Genomic DNA, 26,908 nt, shown 5'->3' on the forward strand with positions numbered 1-26,908 from the left:
ACGGGGACCTAGTCTGTGCACCAACAGCATCTGCTGCTGTCAGTAATTTCAAAAAAATATTAAACAACATATGAGCCAAACAAAACACACCTGAAGGACCTTTTTATGCAGCCAGTGGCCATTTGCACCCTCTGTATGGATACTCCCAGAAGCCAGGTGCAATGAATCAACGAATTAAAAGTGTTTACTACAAGGCTGCCCCCACCTTTTTTTGAGACCTTGGCTGCACTGCAGAGAATTCAGCAGATGTGCGACATACACCGTTCCATCTCCAAGTGTGGTCTGAAACACAGCACACGACATTAACTGAAACACAAGCCTGTTCTTTGGGGTTTTATTTTGATGCAACACTGCTTCCAGTGAAGGGAGACCCGGAAACAAGAGTGGTGGACTTCTTTTAATTTGTAACACAAAAGATTGTATTGATCCTTACCGAAGAATTGAAAATAAACCATGGGGAGGGAAACTGCGGAGCCCAAACCAGTGTGGCTGATGGGCAGTGTGTCTGACATCCACGCAGTTCTGTCACAGCTTAAGGGAGGGTTTCTTTGCCGGCTCCTCCTGTGATTCTGATATGGGCAGCTCTGGAGCTGGAGCAGTATTGATTTTCCTTGTTTGCTACGCATTCTTTTAAAAATAACCGAATCTAATCCCGTTTGGGTTAGCATAGCAGGAAAATAATCATGTGTTCCTGAGAGTAAAGTAAAACCTGACCCAAAAAACTCTACCAACATTCTATTTCAGTTCTTTGGAGCAGGTTTTCCATTTTACTGATAAGTTAAAGCCTTCATTATGGTGAAGGTTTCTCTGTCTGCCGCCTATTAGCAGCTGGGCTGCTTTACTGGTCTCCTTTGTTTCCAAAAGACCTCTCGCTTCCCCATCGTCCAGGTGTCGTTGTCAGCTGAGGTGTTTTTCCTCAGGTCTGAAGACACTCTACAGCTTCGTGTTTTTCCTTTTTCAGATATTCCCCATTTGCTTTTTTTTTTTTTTCATTCAGCACAACATTCCCAGGGGGGTGCAAATGTTGGATGAGAGAGCTGTTATGTGGGGCAGTGATGTGGCAGAGTCTCCCCAGGTGTCTCTGCTGCCCTGGGGTGATTTAATAAGTGCTCCGAATCATCCTCTGCTGATCTTCTCTGTCCCTAGCTGGTAAGGCTGAGTGAATGCCCCAGATTAATTACCAGCTCCAGCCCTTAGCCGTCCTCTGGCCCTTCCTACCCATGGCGGGTCCTAAATTTGGCTGTACAGTAGAATTACCTGGGAAGACTGTTAAAAACCTAACTCCTGGGCCCTACTTGAGACCTGCCAAATCAGAATTTACCCAAGGATGAGGTTCAGGAATCTTTAATGGGCTTCCCAGCACCCAGCCCCTGTGTCCCCTGCCCAGAATGGTGTGATTTCAGCCTAAGATAATGTGAACTAGAGGCACCTGACCTGGAAGAAGCCAAATGGAAGTTTGTGCAAGAAGGTGAAAAGAGCTTTTCTACTCTTCTCTGAGGCCATCCCAGGTGGGGATGGGGTGGAGGTGGAGGTGCAGAATAGCCAAATTACCCTGCATGCTGCTTACCTGTTCTCATTCAGCCATCCATCCATCCATTCAATCAGATGCTCAGATATTGAGCTCATGGCCTATGTATAAGACCCTGGCCTATGTGAGCTGTAAAGAGGGAATACCTTGGACCCTGCCCTCCAAGAGCTCACAGTTCTTAGATGGTGCTAGCCCAGTGATTCCCCAAGGGGAAGCTGAACTGATCTCACTTCTTAAAAAGAGCAAGCGGGAGTCAGCGCAGTCTTCACCAGGCAAGAAAATAGTAACATTAATTTTTCCCATCATATTGATTTTCCTAAATATGGTAGATAGAATTGGTTTTTAATTTACAGTAATGATATAAAATTTTCCTTTAAAATAAGCCTACTGATTAACACCACCATGTGCTATCACTACATAATCATTTGAATAGTTATAATTTAAAAGACTGAATACCAAGTGTGGGTGAGGATGTGGACCAACCGGAGCTCTCATCACTGTGGGTGGTAGTGTAAATAGGTGTAAAGCCACTTTGGAAAACTGACAGTTTCCTATAATGTTATACAAATACTATACAATCCAGCATTTCCCTTCCTCAGAATTTACCTAAGAGGAATGAAAACATATGTCCACACAAAGACTTCTACACAATTGTTCTTAGCAACGTTATTCATATTATTAAAAGCTGGAAAAAGCCAAGGTGTCCATCAACAAGAAGATGGTTAAACACGCTAGTCATCATCCATACTCTGGAATACTGCTCAGTGTTAGAGAAAAAAAAAGAGAAGAGGCTACTGCTCCTTGCTACAATATAGATGATTCTCAAAAATACTGAGCAAAAGAAGTCAGACACAAAAGAGTACATATTTAGGATTCCACTTATATGAAACTGTAGGCGTAGCTTAATCTATAGTGATGGAAAACAGATGAGTGTTTGCCTGGAGCCAGGGGTGGGGGAGGGGGAGGAATTGGCTGGTAGGGGCACAAGGGAACTTGTGTGTGTGCGTTTATTTTATTTTTTTAATTTAATTTATTTTTTATACAGCAGGTTCTTATTAGTCATCAATTTTATACACATCAGTGTATACATGTCAATCCCAATAGTCCAATTCATCACACCCCCACCCCCACCCCCCACTGCTTTCGCCCCTTGGTGTCCATACGTTTGCTCTCTACATCTGTGTCTCTATTTCTGCCCTGCAAACCGGTTCATCTGTACCATTTTTCTAGATTCCACATATATGCATTAATATACGATATTTGTTTTTCTCTTTCTGACTTACTTCACTCTGTATGACAGACTCTAGATGCATCCGCGTCTCTACAAATGACCCAATTTCGTTCCTTTTTATGGCTGAGTAATATTCCATTGTATCTATGTACCACATCTTCTTTATCCATTCGTCTGTCGATGGGCATTCAGGTTGCTTCCATGACCTGGCTATTGTAAATAGTGCTGCAATGAACATTGGGGTACATATGTCTTTTTGAATTATAGTTTTCTCAGGGTATATGCCCAGTAGTGGGATTGCTGGATTATACGGTAATTCTATTTTTAGTTTTTTAAGGAACCTCCATACTGTTCTCCATAGTGGCTGTATCAATTTACATTCCCACCAACAGTGCAAGAGGGTTCCCTTTTCTCCACACCCTCTCCAGAATTTGTTGTTTGTAGATTTTCTGGTGATGCCCATTCTGACTGGTGTGAGGTGATACCTCATTGTAGTTTTGATTTGCATTTCTCTAACAATTAGTGATGTTGAGCAGCTTTTCATGTGCCTCTTGGCCATCTGTATGCCTTCTTTGGAGAAATGTCTATTCTGCCCATTTTTGGATTGGGTTGTTTGTTTTTTTAATATTGAGCTGCATGAGCTGTTTATATATTTTGGAGATTAATCCTTTGTCCGTTGATTCATTTCCAAATATTTTCTCCCATTCTGAGGGTTGTCTTTTCGTCTTCTGTATGGTTTCCTTTGCTGTGCAAAAAGCTTTGAAGTTTCATTAGGTCCCATTTGTTAATTTTTTTTTTATTTCCATTACTCTAGGAGGTGGATCAAAAAAGATTTTGCTGTGATTTATGTCAAAGAGTGTTCTTCCTATGTTTTCCTCTAAGAGTTTTATAGTGGCCAGTGTAACATTTATGTCTCTAATCCATTTTGAGTTTATTTTTGTGTATGGTGTTAGGGAGTGTTCTAATTTCATTCTTTTACATGTAGTTGTCCACTTTTCCCAGCACCATTTATTGAAGAGACTGTCTTTTCTCCATTGTATATCCTTGCCTCCTTTGTCATAGATTAGTTGACCATAGGTGCATGGGTTTATCTCTGGGCTCTCTATCCTGTTCCATTGATCTTTGCCTCTGTTTTTTTGCCAGTATCATATTGTCTTGATTACTGTAGCTTTGTAGTATAGTCTGAAGTCAGGGAGTCTGATTCCTCCAGCTACAAGGGAACTTTTTAAGATGATAAACATTTTTTTTCAAATACATTTCTCTTTTTTTTAATGTTTTTTATTTATTTATTTTATTTATTTATTTTTGGCTGCGTTAGGTCTTTGTTGCTGCATGCAGGCTTTCTCTAGTTGTGGCGAGTGGGGGCTACTCTTCGTTGCAGTGCTCAGGCTTCTCATCACAGTGGCTTCTCTTGTTACGGAGCACGGGCTCCAGGCGCCCGGGCTTCAGTAGTTGTGGCACGTGGGCTCAGTAGTTTTGGCTCGCGAGCTCTAGAGTGCAGGCTCAGTAGTTGTCACGCTCGGACTTAGTTGCTCCATGGCATGTGGTATCTTCCTGGACAAGGGCTCGAACCCATGTCCCCTGCATTGTCAGACGGACTCTTAACCACTGTGCCATCAGGGAAGCCTGATGATAAACTTTTTAAGTGTTCTGTATATTAATATGGTAGTGGTTACAATGGTATATATGTATTTGCAAAAACTCATCAAACTGTTTAAAATGAGTGTATGTTAATTATACCTCAATAAAATAGATGTATTAAATGATACTCAACAGGGCAGAAATCATGAAGTTGGTAGTTGAATGCCCGGTAGTGGTACTCAGGTACGTGGTAGACAGTGGACAGTATCCTAAAAGATGTGCACGTGAAATGCTGTGAAACTTCAGAGGGAGGAAAAAGTTCTTCAAATGGGAAGATGGGAGAGTGGTGGGACCTTCATATAATAGGTAACATATATAATAGGTAACATTTCTGCTGAGCCTCTGAGAAAAACTAGAGAGCATGTGGGGCAAGAATGAATATCAAAGTGAAATTGGGTTGAAATTAATATAAGGGGCCTGAGATGGGGGAGGGGAGGAGTCCCTAAAAAAGCCACATGCACCCTGGGGAAACAGGAAGAATGGGGGCGACCCCACCACTTTGGCCTTTATGACGTCAATTCAGTGAAACCTGGACATAAGGGCTTCAGCACCAGCTGGTGCAGTCACCAATTTCCCCCTCGGCCCTCTGCTCTGAGAATTGGAGTGGCAGCAAAGCAAACGCAGGGCCAGGACCAGGGTGGAGCAGTCCAGGCGCCCACAGCAAGCATGATGGGAGGCAGGGTCCCACAAAGGCTGAGCCCTCACTAACAGGCCCCGAGAGTGAGTGCCTCGCATCCTCATCCTGCTTTCTGGTTATCTGGGAGCAGGAGCCCTGGTGACTCATTCTTTCCTAGCCATTCTGAGTGCCCCCTGCAGGCCAGGCACTGTGTTAGATGGCGTATTAGATACAAGTCCTCAGGGGGCTCACAGTCTAGCAGGAAGGGGAAAAACAAGTGTGAGAGGGGAAACCCGGTGGCCGTGGGTTCTCAGAGGAAAGACACTGGACCCAGACTGGGAGGGGGTGGTCAGCAACCTTTTGGAAAAAATGAAACCTCAGTTATGATTTGAAGAAGGTAAATCCAAGAGAGGGTGTAGGGCAGTCCCTTCTCAACCTGCCTCGTCTAGGATTTGGAGTTTGGCCTTAGAAACCAAGAGCCTACCCCGGCACTGACTTGCAAAGCTGATGTGACTCTTTCCCTCCATCCCCATGCCTCTGTAGGTTTGTGATGTGGCCAAGGAAGCCCTACAGTGCCCCCCTGTCCCAGGTGGAATCCATCCCAGTAACCTCGGCATCTGTCAGCTCGGCAGCAGTCCCAGCAATAGAGTCCCCTGAGATGGATCTGAGTGATTTTGTTAAGTAAGTGCAAAGGCAAAGCCAGAATGGATTTCTTTAAATAGCATTCTTTTCTCTACACTGACTTACATTCTCAAACTCGTCTTTCATGTATTCATCCAGCAGTTTAATGAGTGCCTTCTCTGTGTTAGGCCCTGGAGGGGGCATCTGGGATACAGAGTTGAAAGTCATCTCTGCTCTCAGGGGATCATAGCCTCCTGAGTCCTGAGGGACTGAGCCCTTCTGATCACGTTGCCCTCTCCATCTGCCAAGCCAGGGTCAGGTCAAGGGTAGAAAGCAGAAAAGGATATGACAATTGGCCATGTGTTATATTCTCACAATAAAATGTTCCGGCCTTGGGGACACACCCAAGTTATCTGAAGAACTGCCAGAGCTTCTGAGAACTTTCTGTAAGTCAGACAAGGGCTTGATAGCCCAGGAAAAGAAGGGTTGGGGCCTATGGAAAGTGGACGAGTTTGATGCCCTAGACTGCATGTTTGGGGGCAGGTAGTAACAGAGCACTGACCAGCTGACCCTTGAGAAACGTGTCCCTTGAATGAGAACCCCACTTATTCTTTGGGGTGCCGTAGAAGGGAGAGGAAGACAGGGCCATCATGCAGCTGAAAACTGTGTTGTGATGCTTGCCAAATGAGTGATTCTCCACATTTTCATTAAACTCCCCAGGACTGTCCTTGTGGATGAAGAAGTTGGATCTGAAGAAAGAGAGACCGAAAAAGCACAGGTGTCCATCATGGCGGTCTCAGATGTATGGTTTCCTTTCCCTGGGGCGGGTGGGCTGCACATCTTTATCCGGGTTCCTTCCCAACCAAACACCCACAGAACCAACACCTCAGTGAGAACCCAGACCCCTCAGCAAATAGATTTTCTTTGTAATGGAAAAGCCATTTACCTCTAACCTTGGCGATCTTGTGCTCTTCCCAGCCCCTAGATAGAGGCTACAAGAGGAGAACTGTCTTCCATAGTAAAAACAAAGAGTAGATTGAGAGAGTTTACAAATTCATACTCTTAAATTCTCCTTCTAGAATGATGGCCTAACGAAATCATCAGAAATACAAAGATGTATGTACAAAGGTGTGTGTTAAAACAGTTTAGAAATAGCAAAAAATTAGGAAAATTACTGTATGTCCATGATAATATGCAATCTTTTAAATAAGGTTTGTCTCAATATTGGCAGAGTCGGGGAAAGCAAGCATTTTCACACTTCGTAGGTAGGAGTATGAATTGGTGTAGCCTCTATGACATGCAATCTGGCAGGTGTATCAAAATTTAAAATGCACAATTCCTCTGCTAGAATATTATTCTCCAGATACACCTTTACGTTTACATAAAGACGTGTAACTATCCTTGTACACTGCAGCTTTGTTGGTAAAAGCAAGAAAAATTGGAAACGACTTAATTCCCCCAGTAGGAGACTGGTCGAATAAACTAAATTACATCTGCACAAGGCAGTACTATGAAATCCATTTTAGAAAATGAAAAAGTTCTCTCTTTACTGATTTGGAGCAATCTCTGATATATTAAGTAAAAAATACTACATGTTCTGTTTTTTAAAGTATTTTAAGTGATGCTTGTAAAGAATATTTAGTCATATGGGAAGGTATCATTCATGCTATAATGTTAACTGAAAAAATCAGAATACAAATATATATACATATATACTCACACTATACACACACACATATATATCTGCAGAATAATCTAATGATGGATTTGTATTTCTTTCTTTGAAGCTTTCTGTATTTTCCACATTTTTTAGAATAAGTATGTGTGTGCATATAAAACACTTGTCTTTTAAATGTTAATTCTTTTCTTTTGTATATATTTTGAAAGATGTCATAGAAAATTCAAGAATACAGAAACATGAAAGCAAAAATTCTCAAAATCCCACCATTCATAGAAAAATTTCAGCAAATAACCTCCTAGATATCTCTATTTGCATATGCAGATCTCTGAGTGAATTTATACACACTCACACTTGCAGGTGTGATACATAGGCCTGTGTAATATTACATAAATGGAACTGCTTTTTTACTCAGTAATATGTTGTGCACATCATCCCTGGTTTATAAATATACACTGCATCATCCTCCATGGATAGCAGTACCACACACACTTCATTTAAAGTGATCCCCTAGTGATAGGTATTTAGTTTACTTCCAAAGTTTTGCTATTACAGAAAACACTGGAGTAAACATCCTTGTACATACATCTTGGACACCTCCCCAATTATCTCCGTAGGAAAAAAAAAAAGTGCTATTTTAAAAATATATACAACATACTTCATTTTTCTATCAGCTAGGGGGAGGAGCACGTTGATGACAAATTATGAATGTTTGCAAGTTTTTCCTCATACTTCTAATTCCCAGGGATTAAAAATGAACTCTGCTGAAACAGAAAGAATAGACACAAACCAGAGCCAGGCGGAGTTTCAGGAATCGCCATGGATCTTTGAACGGGATGAAATGTTTTCCATTGGGATAGAAGAAGTAAGTAACACCTCATGGGCCCTAGAGCCATCTGATACAATCCTTCTTACTGAGCCCCTGCCCCAAGTTAGAAATTTAAATTTGCCCGAGCACTGTTACTGCCTTATCATCATGTATTTTCAGGGTGCTAGGCTAGTCACCTTTCATGGAGTCAAACAAGGTAAAGTCAGGAATCAATCTGTAAATTGGCTGAACTTTAGCTTGCCCTTTGCAGATTCTCATATGGAATGACTTTCTCTGCAGGTGTTTGATATTTTGCCTCTCTATGGAGTGCTGCAGCCACACAGTAGCCACCAGATATCTTTCACCTTCTATGGACACTGTGACATCATTGCACAGGCTAAAGCTCTGTGTGAAGTGGAAGGAGGGCCCACCTATGAGATAATACTAAGGGGAGAGGCCTCCCTGGTCAACTATTCCTTTGACACCAAGGACATTAACTGTGGATTACAGGTATTGCCAGCCATCGGGAGGAGATTTTCTGGGTTTGCCTTAAACATCGGTCATAGTCTTTGTGCTCTCATCTCTCCTGGAACCCCAGTCAGCATAGTCTCACCATCACCCCATCCTTGACCCCTAAGCTGCTTCCTAAGCCTGATCATCCCCCCACTGCCAACCATTTGCCAGACATTTTCACTTGCTTTTCTCGTTGTCTCCTCAAATTCTGCATGTTAGACACTAAAATTTGCATCTTTATTCTCAGTCCAAAAGCCCATTCCACCCTCTTTGTTTCTTTCAATAGGACTACTCCCTTCTCAGTCCCTTGAGTTTACGAACTCCAAGGAATTTTCCACTGCATTCTGTCCTTCAGCTCCCCACATCCTTACAGGCCCGGGGTTTGCTAATTCATCAAGCATAATTCCTCTGAGTTGGTTTTCCCTTCCCATCACCACTGCGATTATCACACTGCAGGATCTCAAGCCATGCCTAAATTATTACAGCAGTTCTTCTCAAGCTGTGATGTGCATACGAATCACCTGGGAATCTTGTTCAAGTGCAGATTCTGATTCAGTAGGTCCAGGGTGGAGCCTGAGAGTCTGCATTTCTGACAAGTTTCCAGGTGATGTTGATGCTGCTGGTCCACGGACACATGGAAGCAAGGGATTACAGTGCATTTCTGGCTTCTATCAAAAACTGATCTAAATATCATTGCCAGGTAGATTTTCCCAAAATTACCTTGGGAAAAGAGCAAAAATGATTGCATAGAGAAAAGAGTATTGTTTTGTATAGTCAGAAGAACTGGGATGTTATCCTACTTTTACTCCCTACTGACTATATGACCTTGGGCACATCACCTAACCTCTCCAAGTCTCAGTATCCCTCATCTCTAAAACGGGAATGGGGTAGCAGTTCCTATTTCACCAGATGGTTATGGTTACCTAAGTAAAGTGTCTGGTCAGTACTGTGCCTGAGTCAGAGAAGGCCTTCAATCATGAGTCACTCTGTGGATCAGAGCCAGGTTCCTCCACCTGAGTAAGGGTATCCTAAGCCCCTCTATTAACTGATGCTCCTTACGTATTAAACTTTGTTTCTCATAATTTCGCATTATAAACTGCTCATTCATTTATGGCCAAGCTGGTTTACCCACTGGCCCTAATGCAGCCCAGCCCTTTCTGCTTCCATTTTTCCTATTATATTATCTATCTCATCCTCAGCTCTGCCAGCTCCAAAGTCACACATACTGTAAGACCCAGCTCAACTCCATCCCTCAGTTATCTTCCTCTTACACTATATTCTCTTGGCACTTAGAGTCTTTGCCATAATATAATGTACTTTCTAAATCTTGCTTTGGAATAATTGTCAGTTAATTCCATGTCTGTACAACTTCTCTCCCCAATTAGAATTTGTGTTATGTACTCAGATACCATATCTCCTACCAAATATGAATGGGAATTAGACCCCCCATTATATAGCCACTGCATTATTTTTTTATTATTATTCAGTATTATTACTGAATTGTGTGTGTACATATATGTTTACAGGTTAAAGATTGTGCCTAAAATCAAATTCACCTAACACCTATTGACACCTTGTGCGTTACTTTGACCAAATGGAATTTTCTTTCACTCCTTATCTCCAGGGTCTTCTGGGCAATTGGTTTTGGCTCAGCTCAGAGTGCTTCCTTTGTAGCAACTAGTTCTTCCCCTAGTTTGTCCTAAGAGCCCCCGAAGTGGCTTCAGTTTGTGGTTATTGGACCCTCTGAATTATGTTAGCAAAATCTCAGGAAAAAGGATATGGCTGGCCTATTACTCCCCTGTCTCTCCATAAAAATAGAAAAATTCATTCTAGAAAATTCTGAACTCAAATCTTATCTAAAAAAGCAAATCTTTGTAATATAAAAAAGCTTACTTTAAGATCCTCTAATATGAATTCTTTGTGGTGAAGAAACAGAGGTTCAGGAAGGTGAAATGCTCACCCCACAGCCGTACTAGACTAAATTTGTTGTTAGAAGACCTAAGACAGAGCCAGTCTCCAGGGTCTAGTGCTCCTCCCGCCCAGTAGGCACCTGGTTGTGATACTGAAATGTGGATTGGCCAGCATCTACCTCATGGAAAACGAAATCCGTGTCTGTGAGGCATGCTCGTCTCCCTGCCTTTGTCAGGATGACAGCAGCATCCCAGAGGGTGAGTGACAGAGGAGTCACTCTTCTCCTTCTTCTCCTCTCGAGCTGTTCGACCATGTCACAGAGAGTGAAATCACACTCAAGAACACTGGGAAAGTTGGCTTTGAGTTCAGCGTTCTGACTGACCCCCAGTCTTCACCAGACAACCTTCTGCCCGGAGTGCCACTCATCCAGCCTCTCTCAGTAAGTAGCCCATCCCCCCCCAACCCATGACGGCCACCTGATGATGGTAGGAGGGGCCCAAACCCAAACCTGCAAGCCACACCCCAGGGGCTGAGATTACGCTAAACATTCACTGCCAGGATTATGGGTGTGATTTTTTTTTTTTTTAATTAAAACTAACAAGCTCTCAGAGACAAGAAAAATAAATATATCCAAGCCCTTCCTTCATTCATTAAACAACTATTTAGTGTGTCCTCCATTAGCCAGGCACTGTTCAGGCACCAGGGGTTAAACAGTGAACAAGATATGCAATCCCATGGATTTTGTTTTCATGATTATAAGAATAGTTTATTTCCACTCATGTCCTCACACTTCCCTTGTAATTCCTGGAAGCCGAGGGCCTGCTCTACTCTGACTACAGCAAATAAAAGCAGCTTTTTGTTAGCAGTAGTGAAAACACCAGTGGACTGCACTGAGCCGCACTGGCTTTAGAAGCAAATGGAAGGGATGGTTCCTTGTACATATTATGTTAATCTAACAGTTTTAAGGAATTTTTGTCGAGTTCATCTCATCATGAAAATAATACATAATTGTTATAGAAAAACTGAAAGATATGAAAAAGGATAAAGAATGAAATTATAATTGTTCATCATCTAACAATCCAAAGATAAAAGTGCTGTCATCTTGGATGATAGAGTCTGTTCTTCCCCTAAATTATCACATATATTTGGGTCTATTGCTAGTTTCTCTGTTCTTTATTGATCTGTTTGCCAGTACCTACATCCATAATATACTATTTTAAGTGTCATAGCTTTAAAATACATCTTAATGTCTATTAAGTCAACTCCCTTTTAATTCTTCTTTTTCCAATTTATCTTAGATATTCTTTGGAATTTTACGTTTATGTTCTTCCTAAGTTGAATGCCTACTTTTCTTTCTTTCTTAATTAATAATGAAAAAATGTGAGTACACATTTGCCTGAGTACACCTTTAGCTCCATCTCATAATTTTAAGGAAAATGATAGATTGAAAAAAGGAAGTTAACTTTGCATATTTCATACATTTTAATATCAACCATTATAATTTTAATTATTTTCTGAGTTGTCTAGAATTGTAGTTTTATATACAAGTGTAATTTTAAAGTATATTTTTCTCTTTTTCAAATTTCCAAATGACTCAGCTTTTTCTTTTTGTTATTGAAACTCTTGTTAATGTGAAGTTAATGCTGAGTTTTTCATATCATGGCCAGGTAATAATGACCCTCTGAATTCCTACTTTCATTAGTTTGTTAATATATTTTAGTGGTCTAAAATGATTTTTTAATACCAGTGAATGTTTGGAAACAATGTTGTCTGGACTATAGAATGAATCTTTATTAAATTAACCTCTATTAAATTATATTATCCAAATCGTATCCCTTTTTCTGTTTAATTATTCTAAGACTAAGAATGGTATATAAAAAGTTTTCTAAGACTAAGAATGGTTTGTAAAGGGTTTTGGTATATAAAAGACTAAAAATGGTATATAAAAAATATATAAATTTTTGTTTTATCCATTTTCATCTCTGTCTTATTTAACACACAAGATTTAATGACTATTAAGTGTTCATCCTGCACTGTATATTTTATCTATTTTAAATTGCCACTTTCTTCCCTTTTAATGCTTTTTACTTTGAATTCCTCTTTGTTTGGTATTAATATTGTGTCTTTCGAAGTACCATATTAGCTATCTTTCACAAGGTTTGGTATGTTGTGTTTTTATTGTGGTTCAGTTCTATACATTTCATAGTAATCACAAGTATATCTTTTTCTTTGGCTGTGGGTTCACTCCTTCACTCTGAGGATATGTCTTTCATTTATTATATCTTCAAGTATTGCCTCTCCCCTATTTTCTCCAGTCTTTTCTGCTAAAGCAACTTTTAGACATATGTTGGACCTTCTCATTCTGTCCATGTTTCTAAACCTATATGTCACATGTGTATCTCTTTACTCTTTATCTCTCTAAACTGCATTCAAGATAATTACCTCAGCTCTTTCAGTTAACTAATTTTCTTTTCAACTGAGTATGATCTACTGTTTATACTCTGCATTCCTAATTTCAGTGATCATATTTTTCATTTCAAAAATTCCACCTGTTATTCACCTCTTTCACTGGGATTTTAATTTCTTCATTTATCACTAATCATTTTGTAGATTCTTTTAAATTATTCTAATTGAGTTATTAGGGATGCCATTATTCCTATTTGTGTGACTGTTAACTCTCTTTCATTATCAATGCCTTCCCTGTATGATATGTAATTTTTGACTTGGGATCGTCTTCCACTGAGACCGTTTTCTCTGTGACAGCCTCATTCACCCTGGATTGCAGGGTGGTGCTACAATAGTGTTGCAGTTGTTTTTGCCAGGTACCCCAAGGGGTCAGATTTTGAGTTAATGTTTTGTTTGTTTGTTTTCTTTCTTATTGGAGTATAGTTGCTTTACTTGAGTTAATGTTTTGACCTGGATTAACCACAGTGATCTGTCAGTGTATGTGAAGACTCCATGCACATGCATGATACAGGCTTGAGCATTCTGTATCCCATGGGATACATATTTTCCCCACCTAGGATCCCAGAGAGATACAAGCTTCCTTGAGTCTTCCCTGAAGTGCAGAGAAATAACAGGAGTGGCCGCCCTTCATGGCTCCAGCCTCGTGCAGGGATTTGCCCTGTGTGCCCACCTCACATGGGTCCAGGCTGCATCCCTCTATTTCAGTCCTTGGGTGGTAGGGACTGTAGTTGGGTCTGATGTCACCTGTGGTCACCAAGTAAAGGCTCTGAACTTAACCACACTGGCTAGGTTCCATCTATTTCTTTTTCACATCAGAGGATCTATTTTCTTTCAAGCTCACTATATATTGAAAGAGAGTTTTGTTGTTGCCTTTGTTGTTGTTGTGCCTTATACAGAATATCCTTACACTTGTAGCATGAGAGGGAGCTATAACAGTGCAGTCAGCAGCATTTTCAGAACCAGAAGTAGGAGGATTTTTCATCCCCATATACTTTTTCCTGGATTGGGGTTACTCCCTGTCCCTGACTCTCTGCTCCTGCTGTTTACACACGGTGGCTTCTTGACTCTCATTTATACCATGGATTAGATATTATCTTATTTTTTCTTCTTTCTTATAAGAAGAACTCATAGAATATATTTGCTCTTATTCCTCAGAATCATCCCTGTGTCATGGGTCCCCAGGACCATCCCCCAGGTTTAACGATTCTCTAGGGGGACTCACCAATAAGTTGTACTGGTGACTATGATTTATTCCAGCCAAAGAATACAAGTAAAATCAGCAAAGGGAAAAAGCACATGGAGCAAAGTTCAGAAGAAACCCGGTGCAGGCATCCAAGAATTCTCTCCCAGTGGAGTCACGCAAGATGCTCCTAATCCCCCAGCAATGAGCTGTGACTACACAATATGAGAGCTACCACAGAAGCCCACTGGAGACTCAGTGCCAGTGGGGCCCAGTCACACAGACACCCTCTGCCTGGTGCATACCAAAATTCCAGTCTCCCAGAAAGAAAACAGGTGTTCAGCATAAACCATAGTTGTTTGCACAAAAAAGTTGAGGCACAGTGAGCCATTCTTACCAACTTTGCAAGCAGGCCTTTCTAAGAGTAGCAGTTTTAGGACTGCTATGTTAACTCTTTTTTGTACTTCCCTGTTCTTTTGAACTGGACGTTGTTTTTATGGTTCCGAATGGGATTTTTTTTCTCTGTATGTTTTTTCTTTTCTATATTTACCAGATTTCCTGCTATAAGGCCAGATTCTTAAAATGAAAACAAATGTTTACAGAGTCCTGCAGTGTACATGAATGCTTGAACATATAACTAGATAGAGAAAAAATTTCCACCAGAATAACATGAGAGGACTATTGGTTATTGGAAAACTACATTGTTACTGCTCAAGATAAAAGCTGAGACCCACCCCACTACCCTCCAGGGCACAGAGTGCAGGAAGAAAGAGAATTTTGTGGATTGCTCAAGAGAGGGGTGAGGAGAAGAGAGAATGAGCGTGGGAGGGTGAATCCTGGGAAACACTGCACACTGCAATTTGACTCCACCTTATAACACTCCCCACATACACACTCACACATTCCATAAAATGTGCAAAATTTCATAAAATGCTTCATGTGAGTGAGTGCATTGTGAAGTTTGGTGACAAGGCTCAGTTCTGTTCAGTGAAGCAGATAGCATGTAAGGAAGTGAGAGAGTGGAGGCCAAGGGAAGCAAGAGAATGAGGCAATGGCTTCTCATAGAAATGATGGCAATGATTTTTAACTGTCACAGGCACTTTGAGGGTTGGAGATAAGTTTATTAACACTAGTGGGCTCATGGACCCCCATGGTGTGTGTGGGTGTGTATGTGTATTTAAATAAATATGGATTGATATCCACCAATCAGTGTTAATCATTATTTATGTGTCAGTAGTAAGCACTAGTGATCTTCATTAAATTTTTTCTTGTCTTCATGCTCTAATTTTTCTTCAAAGAATATATATTACTTGTAACATCAAAAAACAATAAAATATGTTCAAAATTATGAGGCCCCTTCAAAAATGACTCTTAAAACACTTCTAAATAGCTTGAACCTATACTAGCATTTTTCCCTAGTTTTTTTTTTTGTTGTTGGCTCCTTTTTGGAATTTAAAAAAAAATTTTTATTGGGGTATAGTTGATTTACAATGTTGTGTTAGTTTCAGGTGTACAGCAAAGTGATTCTGTTATACATATACATATATCCACTCTTTTTTAGATTCTTTTCCCGTATAGGCCATTACAGAGTACTGAGTAGAGTTCCCTGTGCTATGCAATAGGTCTGTATTAGTTATCTGTTTTATGTATAGTAGTATGTATATGTCAATCCCAGTCTCCCAATTTATCCCTATAAATATCTTAAGTCCATCTTGTTTAATGTATCATTTAAAACTTGTGTTTCCTTATTTGTTTTCAAGTTGGATGATCTGTCCATTGTTGAAAGGGGTGTTAAAGTCCCCTACTATGATTATGTTACTGTCAGTTTCCCCTTTTATGGTTGTTAGCATTTGCCTTATGTATTGAGGTGCTCCTATGTTGGGTGCATAAATATTTACAATTGTTATATCTTCTTGGATTGATCCCTTGATCATTCTGTAGTGTCCTTCTTTGTCTCTTGTAATAGTATTTATTTTAAAGTCTAGTTTGTCTGATATGAGAATTGCTACTCCAGCTTTCTTTTGATTTCCATTTGCATGGAATATCTTTTTCCATCCCCTCACTTTCAGTCTGTATGTGTCCTTAGGTCTGAAGTGGGTCTCTTCTAGACAGCATATGTACGGGTCTTGTTTCTGTATCCATTCAGCCAGTCTGTGTCTTTTGGTTGGAGCATTTAATCCATTTACATTTAAGGTAGTTATCGATATGTATGTTCCTATTACCATTTTCTTAATTGTTTTGAGTTTGTTATTGTAGGTCTTTTCCTTCTCTTGTGTTTCCTGCCTAGAGAAAGTCCTTTAGCATTTGTTGTAAACCTGGTTTGGTGGTGCTGAATTCTCTTAGCTTTTGCTTATCTGTAAAGGTTTTAAGTTCTCCGTTGAATCTGAATGAGATCCTTGCTGGGTAGAGTGATCTTGGTTGTAGGTTTTTCCCTTTCATCACTTTAAATATGTCCTGCCACTCCCTTCTGGCGCACAGAGTTTCTGCTGAAAGATCAGTCGTTAACCTTATGGGGATTCCCTTGTATGTTATTTGTTGCTTTTCCCTTGCTGCTTTTAACATTTTTTCTTTGTATTTAATTTTTGGTAGTTTGATTAACATGTTTCTTGGTGTGTTCCTCCTTGGATTTATCCTGTATGGGACTCTCTGTGCTTCTTGGACTTGATTGACTAGTTACTTTCCCATATTAGGGAAGTTTTCAACTCTAATCTCTTCAAGTATTTTCTCACTCCCTTTCTTTTTCTCTTCTTCTTCTGCGACCCCTATAATTCGAATGTTGGTGCATTTAATGTTGTCCCAGAGGTCTCTGAGACTGTCCTCAATTCTTTTCATTCTTTTCTCTTTTTTCTGATCTGTGGTAGTTATTTCCACTATTTTATCTTCCAGGTCGCCTATCTGTTCTTCTGCCTCAGTTATTCTGCTATTGATTCCTTCTAGGGAATTTTTAGTTTCATTTATTGTGTTGTTCATCATTGTTTGTTTGCTCTTTAATTCTTCTAGGTCCTTGTTAAACGTTTCTCGTATTTTCTCTATTCTATTTCCAAGATTTTGTATCATCTTTACTATCATTACTCTGTAATGATATCATTACTCTATCATTAGATATCATTACTCTATCATTACTATCATTACAAAATTCTTTTTCAGGTAGACTGGCTATTTCCTCTTCATTTGTTTGGTCTGGTGGGTTTTTACCTTGCTCCTTCACCTGCTGTGTGTTTCTCTGTCTTCTCATTTTGCTTAACTTACTGTGTTTGGGGTCTTCTTTTCATAGGCTGCAGGTTCATAGTTCTCATTGTTTTAGGTGTCTGCCACCAGTGGGTAAGGGTGGTTCAGTGGGTTTTGTAGGCTTCCTGGTGGAGGGGACTGGTCTCTGTGTTCTGGTGGGTGAGGATGGATCTTGTCTTTCTGGTGGGCAGGACCACATCCAGTGGTTTGTTTTGTGGTGTCTGTGCCCTTATTATGATTTTAGGCAGCCTCTCTGCTAATGGGTGGACTTGTGTTCCTGTCTTTCTAGTTGTTTGGCACAGGGTGTCCAGCACTGTAGCTTGCTGGTCATTGAGTGGAGCTGGGTCTTAGCATTGAGATGGAGATCTCTGAGAGAGCTTTTGCCGTTTGATATTATTTGGGGCCAGGAGCTCTCTGGTGGACCAGTGTCCTGAACTTGGCTCTCCTACCTCAGAGGCTCAGGCCTGGCACCCGGGCAGAGGACCAAGACCCTGTCAGCCACACGGCTCAGAAGAAAAGGGAGGAAAAAAAAGAAAGAGAGAGAGAGAGAGAGAGAGAGAGGGAGAGAGAGGGAGGGAGGGAGGGAGGGAGGGAGGAAGGAAGGAAGGAAGAAAAATAAAATAAAGTTATTAAAATAAAAATATATTATTTTTTTAAAAGTAACAAAAGAAAGAAAGAAAGAAGAGAGCAACCAAACCAAAAAACAAATCCACCAATGATAACAAGTGCTAAAAACTATACTAAAAAACAACAACAACAAAAAAAAACGGACAGACAGAACCCTAGGACAAATGGTAAAATCAAAGCTATACAGACAAAATCACACAAAGAAGCATACACATACATACTCACATAAGGAGAAAAAGGAAAAATATATATATTAAAAAAAATAAAGGAAGAGAGCAACCAAATCAATAAACAAATCTACCAATGATAATAAGCTCTAAATACTAAACTAAGATAAACATAAAACCGAAAACAACTTAGATGCAGAAAGCAAACCCCAAGTCTACAGTTGCTCCCAAAGTCCACCGCCTCAATTTTGGGATGATTCATTGCCTACTCAGGTATTCCACAAATGCAGGGTACATCAAGTTGATTGTGGAGATTTAATCCTCTGCTCCTGAGGCTGCTGGGAGAGTTTTCCCTTTCTCTTCTTTGTTCGCACAGCTCCTGGAGTTCAGCTTTGGATTCGGCCCCGCCTCTGCATGTAGGTTGCTGGAGGGCGTCTGTTCTTCACCCAGACAGGAGGGGGTTAAAGGAGCAGCGGATTAGGGGGCTTTGGCTCACTCAGACCAGGGGAGGGAGGGGTACAGAATGCGGGGTGAGCCTGCAGCGGCAGAGGCCGGCGTGACGTTGCACCAGCCTGAGGCACGATGTGTGTTCTCCTGGTCAAGTTGTCCCTGGATCACGGGACCCTGGCAGTGGCAGGCTGCACAGGCTCCCGGGAGGGGAGGTGTGGATAGTGACCTGTGCTTGCAACAGGCTTCTTGGGGGCTGCAGCAGCAGCCTTAGCATCTCATGCCCGTCTCTGGGGTCCGTGCTGATAGCCGCAGCTCATGCCCATCTCTGGAGTTCATTTAGGCGGTGCTCTGAATCCCCTCTCCTTGCGCACCCCAAAACAATGGCCTCTTGCCTCTTAGGCAGGTCCAGAGTTTTTCCCAGACTCCCTCCTGCCTAGCTGTGGTGCACTAGCCCCCTTCAGGCTGTGTTCAGGCAGCCAAGCCCAGTCCTCTCCCTGGGGTCTACACTCCAAAGCCCGAGCCTCAGCTCCCAGCCCCCGCCTGCCCTGGCGGGTGAGCAGACAAGCCTCTCAGGCTGGTGAGTGCTGGTCGGCAGTGATCCTCTGTGCGGGAATTTCTCTGCTTTGCCCTCTGCACCTGCGCTCTCCTCCATGGCTCCAAAGCTTCTCCCTGCCCACCCACCATCTCCACCAGTGAAGGGGCTTCCTAGTGTGTGGAAACTTCTTCTCCTTCACAGCTCCCTCCCAGAGGTGCAGGTCCCGTCCCTATTCTTTTGTCTCTGTTTTTCTTTTTTCTTTTGCCCTACCCAGGTACGTGGGGAGTTTTTAGCCTTTGGGAAGTCTGAGGTCCTCTGCCAGCGTTCACTAGGTGTTCTGTAGGAGCTGGTCCTCACGTAGATGTATTTTTAATGTATTTTTGGGACGGAAGGTGATCTCCACGTCTTACTCCTCCACCATTTTGAAGCTGTCTCCACTAAAGCAGTTTTCACAGTGATTTTTCCCATTGACACTCCCACCAGATGTGCTGAAATGTGAGTTTCTTTTGATGCGTAGTCATACCAAATTTGGCAAACTTTGCCAATCTTATGGTTTAAAATTTTTTTCATTATGATCTTAATTTGCATTTCCCTGATTACTTATAAGGATAAGCAGCTTTACTGTTTGTTTGCCATTCTGTTTCCTCTTTTATGAAATGCGTGCCCACGTATGCTGCTATTTTTCTATTGTTTGTCATTTTCTCGTACCTTCATAGGAATGAATCTTGGAGGAGGAATGTGAGTGGACAATATAGCACACTAGGCCCTTGGGATTATCTAGTCCATCAAACTGCCAGAAGCAAGAGTCCATTGTAAATTTTACATAAATTTTACGTAAATTTTACGTAAATCTTAAAATTCTCTCCCATCTTTCTGCTGTATAGGGTTTTATCGGTTCCCATAAAGAGCAGGTGTTGAAGGTTTACTACTTGCCTGGAGTACCTGAGATCTTTCAAAGGCGCTTCCAGATACAGATTGCCCACTTGGACCCAGAAAATATTACTCTGAGTGGAGAGGGAATCTTTCCCCGAATCTGCGTCGATCTCCCCAGGAACCTCAAAGGTACTTCTGCCCTCTATAGTATTTCCCCACTGGATGACAAGATGTGTTTTAGCTGCTTATTATAAGGTTGATGGCAACTCGCATTATTTGTTTGGCAGTCGTCGCAGGTTCCCTTTTGTGTTATTCCTGAATTGCAAAAAACGTCAAGAGTTGAAATTGACTTGGTGACCTGAGATGAGCAAGACAAGATAGGGTCCATGGTAGTTCCAAATTAAGACCCCTGGCCAATTTTGCCATCATTAAATTACTTAAAGAGGGATCAGGACATTGTACTTCCAAAAGCCTTTTCCTCCATCGCATGTTCCTTCCAGCTGCACTCTCTCACTGAGTTGTCACTCACAGATGGCCATTGAGAAGGCAAAGGCTGACTGTACTGCAAGGAATACAGTTCTCAAAATATCAATATAAACTGTACAGAAAGGCAGCTAAGGTTCCAACCCCTTATGCTGGCAGTACAGTTTGGAGGCTAATTTAGACTTATCAATTGTCTGCCCACATCCTTAGCCAAGGCTTTTCTGGGTAACATCTGGCACCCAGAGCCATCCCTCTGTATCAGAGTATTTCTGTCTTGGCAGATCCTGAAGCTCAACCCAGCAGCTCTTTTAGCCACAGACTGACTCTGGCTCTTTCTTCCTGACATGGACTACAGGATGAAGAGTCAAGAGAAACTTCTCACTCTTCTTCATGAACCCTCTTCAAGCTCTTTGAAATCTACATTCCCTAAGCAGCTTCAGACTAAGCCCTCCCACCTCAGCCTTTCTTCCTACCCCACTCCCCAAAGTCACTAACTCACCTGTTGATGGTCATGCATTAAATCCTAATTGTCCGTTCCCTGATAATATGAACACAAATATTAATAAATCTAAGACCATGTTACACTCTAGTATCTAGAGTTCCAGCCAGCCGGAGGTTAGTCCAGCTCTACGTATAATTGTCAAGAAGAAAAGCCTTTGCCACACGGTTGAAAACTGGGTGCCCAGCTGGCCTCATGATGGCAGTAGACATGTTTGCCCAATACAGGGCTTTAAAATAATTTAAACCTGAATACTAGTTGGGTCTTCTGTACTCCAGTTCACCACAGTCCCAGCACTTCCTATGGTTTCATAGAAGGCACTTTAATTACTTTGCTTACCTTGCCCCTCAAGCATTTGAATTTGCACTGGCTTACTGGTGAACTGGTGAAATCTCTCTCCCCGTTGCCCAGCCTGCCTGATTCAGGGGACTGTAGCTTATTTAGTCGTAGTTAAAGCAACTTGAACCAAATATATTCTTTTTAACAGAGAATTAATAAACATGAAGACCAACCTAAAGGGTGACCATCCATCTGGGTTTGTCCAGCATGGAGGGGTTTCCCAAGTGGTGCAGCCATCGGTGCTAGAACTGGGAAAGTATCAAGTAGGCTGGGATCCAGTTGGTCACCCTATGAGTGGCTCAGGATGTTACTGTCATTAAGTTCTTGAGAAACAGTTGGTAGCCCACTAAAGCATAATCTCATAAAACTCAGTGAGTTCTCTTTTACAAATTCTACTCATTCACAAATTATCCTCTGAAGCAGAGAAAACATGGCAGGCTAAGTTTCACAAAGTTCACTTCCCTTCTCACTTTATTTACTCTGAGCTTAGAGCCTGTGTTTTAGGCATAATTCATATATTTCCAGCCATTCGGATTTCCTTCTCCTTCCAACCCCCACAGGATGTGAGAAGTATGAAATCTTCTTAAATCAGGCCAGAAAAAACCTAGAAAAAACCAAAAATGAAATGTTTGACAACTTAGAGAGACCTGAGGAAGTGCCTGAGGATGAATCTTCTGAGGTAAGATTGGCTTCACTCTGCACAGGAAGTAGATTCACAGAAAGCTGCAAAAAAATGTTTTTCCCAGTGGTAACATCTTGCATAACTATAGAACAGTATCAAAACCAGGAAATTGACATTGGTACAAGCCATAGAGCTTATTCAGGTTTCATCAGTTTTCTATGTACTCGTGGGTCTGTCTCTGCATGTCTGCATGTCTCTGTATGTATGCATATCTGCGTCTGTGTGTGGTTCTAATCCAGTTTTTTCACGTGTAGCTTTGTGTATCCACCACCACAATTAAGATACAGAAGTGTTCCATCTCCGTAAGTATCCCTTGTGCTCACTGGGGAAATAGAATTATAAGCAAAAATCTCTTTCCAACCCACAAAATCTCTCCACAAAGGTGGAAGAGAAAGAATCCAACTTTATCATTGGTAAGCATTAAAGCAGAAAGTGTTCCGTGTCTCTGTCAGTCTGCTAGGAGATTGCAAAGACAGAAAGAAATCTCAGTCTTTCATAGAGCCAAGCAGATACATACAACCTATTATATACATGTTCTCAAGGTAAACAGTAACTAGTCCTTAAGTAAAAACTATAACTAGTCCTCAAGTAAGAGGACTTGACAGCACCATTTGTCACACTTTGTTCATGCTAAATTCACATGGTAATTGGGGTGACCATCTGTCTTAGCTAATTGGCTTTACCCAAAGGGAAAACAAACCTTTTGTGTTTTTATGACAGGGTCCTCTGAAGTTGAGCTCCTATCCTCCCACAGAAATGGCAGGATAGGAGATGGGGCTCTATCTTCCTTGATGATGACATGTCAAAGAGATGGTTCCCAGGTCCTTAAGGAAGATGTTCCTGGGTTGTGAAGCTGATAAAAAGTCTTAGCCTATGAAAAGATTTATATATATTTCCAAGAGACAGAGAAAGATCTTACAAGTTTTCTTGAAAATGAAGCTGGAAGAAGTCTCTACCCTTATTTTCAACAGGGAGAATTGAGCCTCTTTTTTTTTGCCACACCTCATGGCTTACAGGATCTCAGTTCCTGACCAGGGATTGAACCGGGGCCGCAGCAGTGAAAGCCCGGAATCCTAACCACTAGGCCACCAGGGAACTCCCTTGAGTCTCTTATTTTTAATTTGTTTTTGCCTTTACATGCTTCTCCCTTATAGCCATCCCCAATCTCCCTACCCCTTTCCCCTGGCAGCCACTATAGTTCTCCATCTCTATAATCTTGTTATGAGTATAGAAGAGTTATGTAAATGGAATCATACAGCATGTAACCTTTTGAGATTTTTTTTTTCATTCAGCATAATGCCCTTGAGATCCATCAACATAAATAGTTCATTCCTTACTCCATTGCTCAGTAATACTCCATGGCACAGATGTACAGTTTGTTTAACCACCTTGAACCCCAACAAACCTTTTAACACCACAGATATACTGTATATCTATTTATTTACTGTGGCCCTTTGGAGGGCCACAAGCCATTGTAATATCTAAGATTTTCTCACTCTCTCCTCCATGAAGCAACTTTCGCCCCCTTAGGGGTGGTTTTGCCCCCGTTGAGAATGCATGTTCTCAAAGAATTTGCTTACTTGCTCTTCTCTCTTGCTCCAGTTAAATGCTCAACTCCAGATGGAAGTAGAGCGGCTTATAGTCCAAGACTATGCCACAGAACATCAGAAATCAATTGTCCTTGGTTCCATGGACAACTTCTGCCATCAGAGTCACCGCAAACCGATCAAGTGAGCGCCCTTCCATGTCGTGTTTGTTTCAGAGTGTAGCAGAGCCAGTGGTGCCCTCCACCAGAGTGCTCCATGAATTAATGATTGACTATGTACGGATGAAATCCACTCGCCTTACATGTCTGCCGTTCTCTAGCAGCCAGCCAACCAGGCAGGTCTCTGCCTCTTAGTCAGAAACCTCCCACTTTGTCTAATAGATGGGCCGGTTTCAGGTCCTTAAGGACCAGCACTGAATGTGTTTAAAGATGATGGCTAAAGCAGCAATGTGGTCTTCTGGGGGAAGTGTCTTGTTCCTAGTCTCCATTCTGGAGAGTGGTGGTTCTCTACTCCAGAGAATAGAATTGTGCAGAGGAGATGGAAGAAAACCTCACACTCTTGCACATTTGGAAATGTGAGTGGTAAGAAGACCTTGTTAACTGTTTCAGAGTCCAGCTGCCAGAATATATCCTAGATTTTGGCTACATCATCCTTGGTGATGTCCGAACCCACATCATCAAGATCACCAACACCAGTCACTTCCCAGTGTCCTTCCATGCAGAAAAGCATGTCCTTCACGACACAGGTAACCAGGATGGAGACCCTTCCTATTGCACTCTGTCATTTCTAACACGATGCCCATCTGTACTGTCCTGGAGTGCTTCTTCTGGGATCAGCTGAAAGAATTGTTGGGCCATTAATAGATACTTTGAGTGGTCATCCTGCCTCCGATGGGCTGTATCTAGAGCAGCTCTTGATTGCTACTTCTCTTTTCCACAAAGAAATTTTGTTTGTCTTGGTCCAGGCTTCAGTATTGAGCTAGATCGTGTGAAGAATCTGCCTTACTGTGAAACGGAAACATTTGAAGTGAGATTTGATGCACAAGGGGCCAGCCTTTCTGTTGGAAACAAAAAGGTCATTCTGCCCATCAAGGTAAGACGCATCACTAGGCCCAGCTGATCCTCCCCAGCTTCCAGCTCTGCTTGCTGATCACCCCTGCGATGATCCAGTTACTATTTCAGAGCCGTGATTCTTTCTCCAATCCCATGCTACATGGTAACAACAATTTTATGCCCACTCTAGGTGGTTGGAGGGCCAACAGTTCACATCTGTCTCCAAGCCAAGGTGACCATTCCCAGTATGACACTGTCTTGTGGAAAAGTGGAGTTTGCCACAATTCAGTGTGGACAGTGCCTCGTGGAAACTATTCAGCTTTCCAATCACCTCCAAGTCCCTTGTGAATGGTTTATCCACACCCATAAGCAAGTTAGCAAGGTAAATGAATTGTGGCCCATTGTCCCCTTTTTTCCATCTCCATTTAAGTCAGATTTATAATTCTAATCCTTCACTCTCTTCATTTCACCCTTCTGCTCAAAGACTTTCAGCGACAGCCATTGCCCCCTGAATAAAATGTAGGCCCTCAGCCCAGCACTCAAGGACTATCAGGCCATGCTATCTCACGAATGTCATATTTATCTTTGTGCCCCGGGTATCCACACATCCCCTGACACCTGGGAAGTAATCAGTAAACATAGATTGAGTGGGTGGAGGGTGGAGGCATTTTCCAAAGAAAATGGTCTAATTGTCTACTATTTATTTGCCAGCTGGAGAAACACATGCCAAAGTACTTAAGACGGAAACTATGTGCTGAATTCAAGCCAAAGACACGGATCTTTGAGATTCAGCCCACTTCTGGGGTCTTGGATCCTGGTGAGAGGTCCAACATGCAAGTGAAATTCATGCCCAAAGAAGAGGTAAGCTTTAAAGAAATGCAGTCTCATTCAGACTCTCTGGATCTCTTTGAGCTGTACTCGAGGTCCATGCTTGATTGGGTCTCCAGGGAAACTTTGAGTGACCTGTCCCTCACTATTCTGACTATGACATTCAGTGCTCTGGTTCATGCAGGAGCTGTGTCCTGGTGGTTAGGAGCACCAGCTCTGGAATCAGCAGATCTATCTAACACTTTGACTTTTACCGACAGACCTGGCTTAGTGGCCTTCTGCCTCTGACTAAGAGGCTGCATGGCTTTGGGCAAATTATTCAGCCTCGCTAAACCTCAGTTTGCTCATAGATAAAATGAAAAATAATAATATCACATGTCCAAAATCCCTTATTGCAATTCCAAAATCCAATAAGTTCTAAAAACTGGGGGAAAAAATTTTTTAAGTTTCAGACCCAAACTCGTTTGGCAGAAAAACCTATCTGAACTGACATGAGACTACTTAACCTTTATTTATTCCCCTTGGTTTGCAGACTCAAACACTGCAACTGCAGAAATATTAATGTGTTTGATTACAGGGGATGCTGCTAAGGATACTATGTAACATAGGGTATATGCTCTGTGTTTACCTTTTTAAAACTCTGAATTTGAAAGCATCTGGCCCCTAGGGTTTCAGGTAAGAAATTATCAACCTGCAGTAGCTACCTCCTAAGGGTCATTTTGAAGATTAAATGAATTAATGTGAATAAAATGCATAGCATACTGCTCTGTATGTAGTGTCTCAATATCTATTTACTATTATCATCAGTAGTTGTGATAATAATAAGTACTTTCTGGTAGACATACTCCCTGGGCCTCACAAGTGTTTCTTCTGCAAACACCATGAGCACAAAGCTACTCCTGACAAAGAGTACAGTAAAAAAATAATAAAAATCCTAGAACCAGAGAGGATCTCAAGAGGTTACACTGTAAAGACTTTTGCTGAAAGCCTAAGGCATTTGGGAGATGTTTTTCTTTATTCTTTTAAAAGAAGAAATCGATGTGAGTTTTATAAAATACCCATGGTTAACTCCCGTTTTCCTGGTAACGGCTTTGAGGAAATGCTTCAGAATCTACAATGAGAAGAAAGAAAAGAGAATGACTTCATATCTGATTCTAAAATAGAGTCCCTGTTTCTGTCATTATCAAAATCTCCCCAACCCTTTTAAAAGAAAAGAAAACTAATGTGTTTGTCATTCTTAGAGTCTTAAGACTGCCACCAGGTTTACTCAAGATTTTGGATGTTTTACTGAAAAAAATGCCAGTAAATATAGTAAAAAAAAAAAAAAAAAAGATTTGTTTGGGCAGTTCTATAAGTGTTGAGTTAGCATTGGTCAAAATTAATAAAATGTTTCCACCAAATGGGA

The 26,908-nt window shown here is 41.4% G+C and overlaps 1 protein-coding gene across 1 annotated transcript in view; it reads left to right on the forward strand.

The window, feature by feature from the left end:
* The window catches only part of HYDIN (HYDIN axonemal central pair apparatus protein), a 431,283-nt gene that overhangs the window by 287,178 nt on the left and 117,197 nt on the right, over positions 1 to 26,908 (forward strand). Inside the window, exons 25-36 of the mRNA XM_089902455.1 lie at positions 5,560 to 5,697; positions 6,358 to 6,439; positions 8,061 to 8,180; positions 8,424 to 8,633; positions 10,849 to 10,986; positions 20,085 to 20,262; positions 21,955 to 22,073; positions 23,679 to 23,806; positions 24,232 to 24,368; positions 24,588 to 24,715; positions 24,866 to 25,057; positions 25,387 to 25,536. Coding sequence (XP_089758581.1) covers positions 5,560 to 5,697; positions 6,358 to 6,439; positions 8,061 to 8,180; positions 8,424 to 8,633; positions 10,849 to 10,986; positions 20,085 to 20,262; positions 21,955 to 22,073; positions 23,679 to 23,806; positions 24,232 to 24,368; positions 24,588 to 24,715; positions 24,866 to 25,057; positions 25,387 to 25,536 — 1,720 coding nt within the window. The remainder of the gene's footprint in view (positions 1 to 5,559; positions 5,698 to 6,357; positions 6,440 to 8,060; positions 8,181 to 8,423; positions 8,634 to 10,848; positions 10,987 to 20,084; positions 20,263 to 21,954; positions 22,074 to 23,678; positions 23,807 to 24,231; positions 24,369 to 24,587; positions 24,716 to 24,865; positions 25,058 to 25,386; positions 25,537 to 26,908) is intronic.

This window comes from Delphinapterus leucas, chromosome 20, assembly GCF_059928025.1.
Source record: "Delphinapterus leucas isolate spDelLeu-1000000601 "Yukka" chromosome 20, BTC_Dleu_Yukka2, whole genome shotgun sequence".
NCBI lineage: Eukaryota > Metazoa > Chordata > Mammalia > Artiodactyla > Monodontidae > Delphinapterus > Delphinapterus leucas.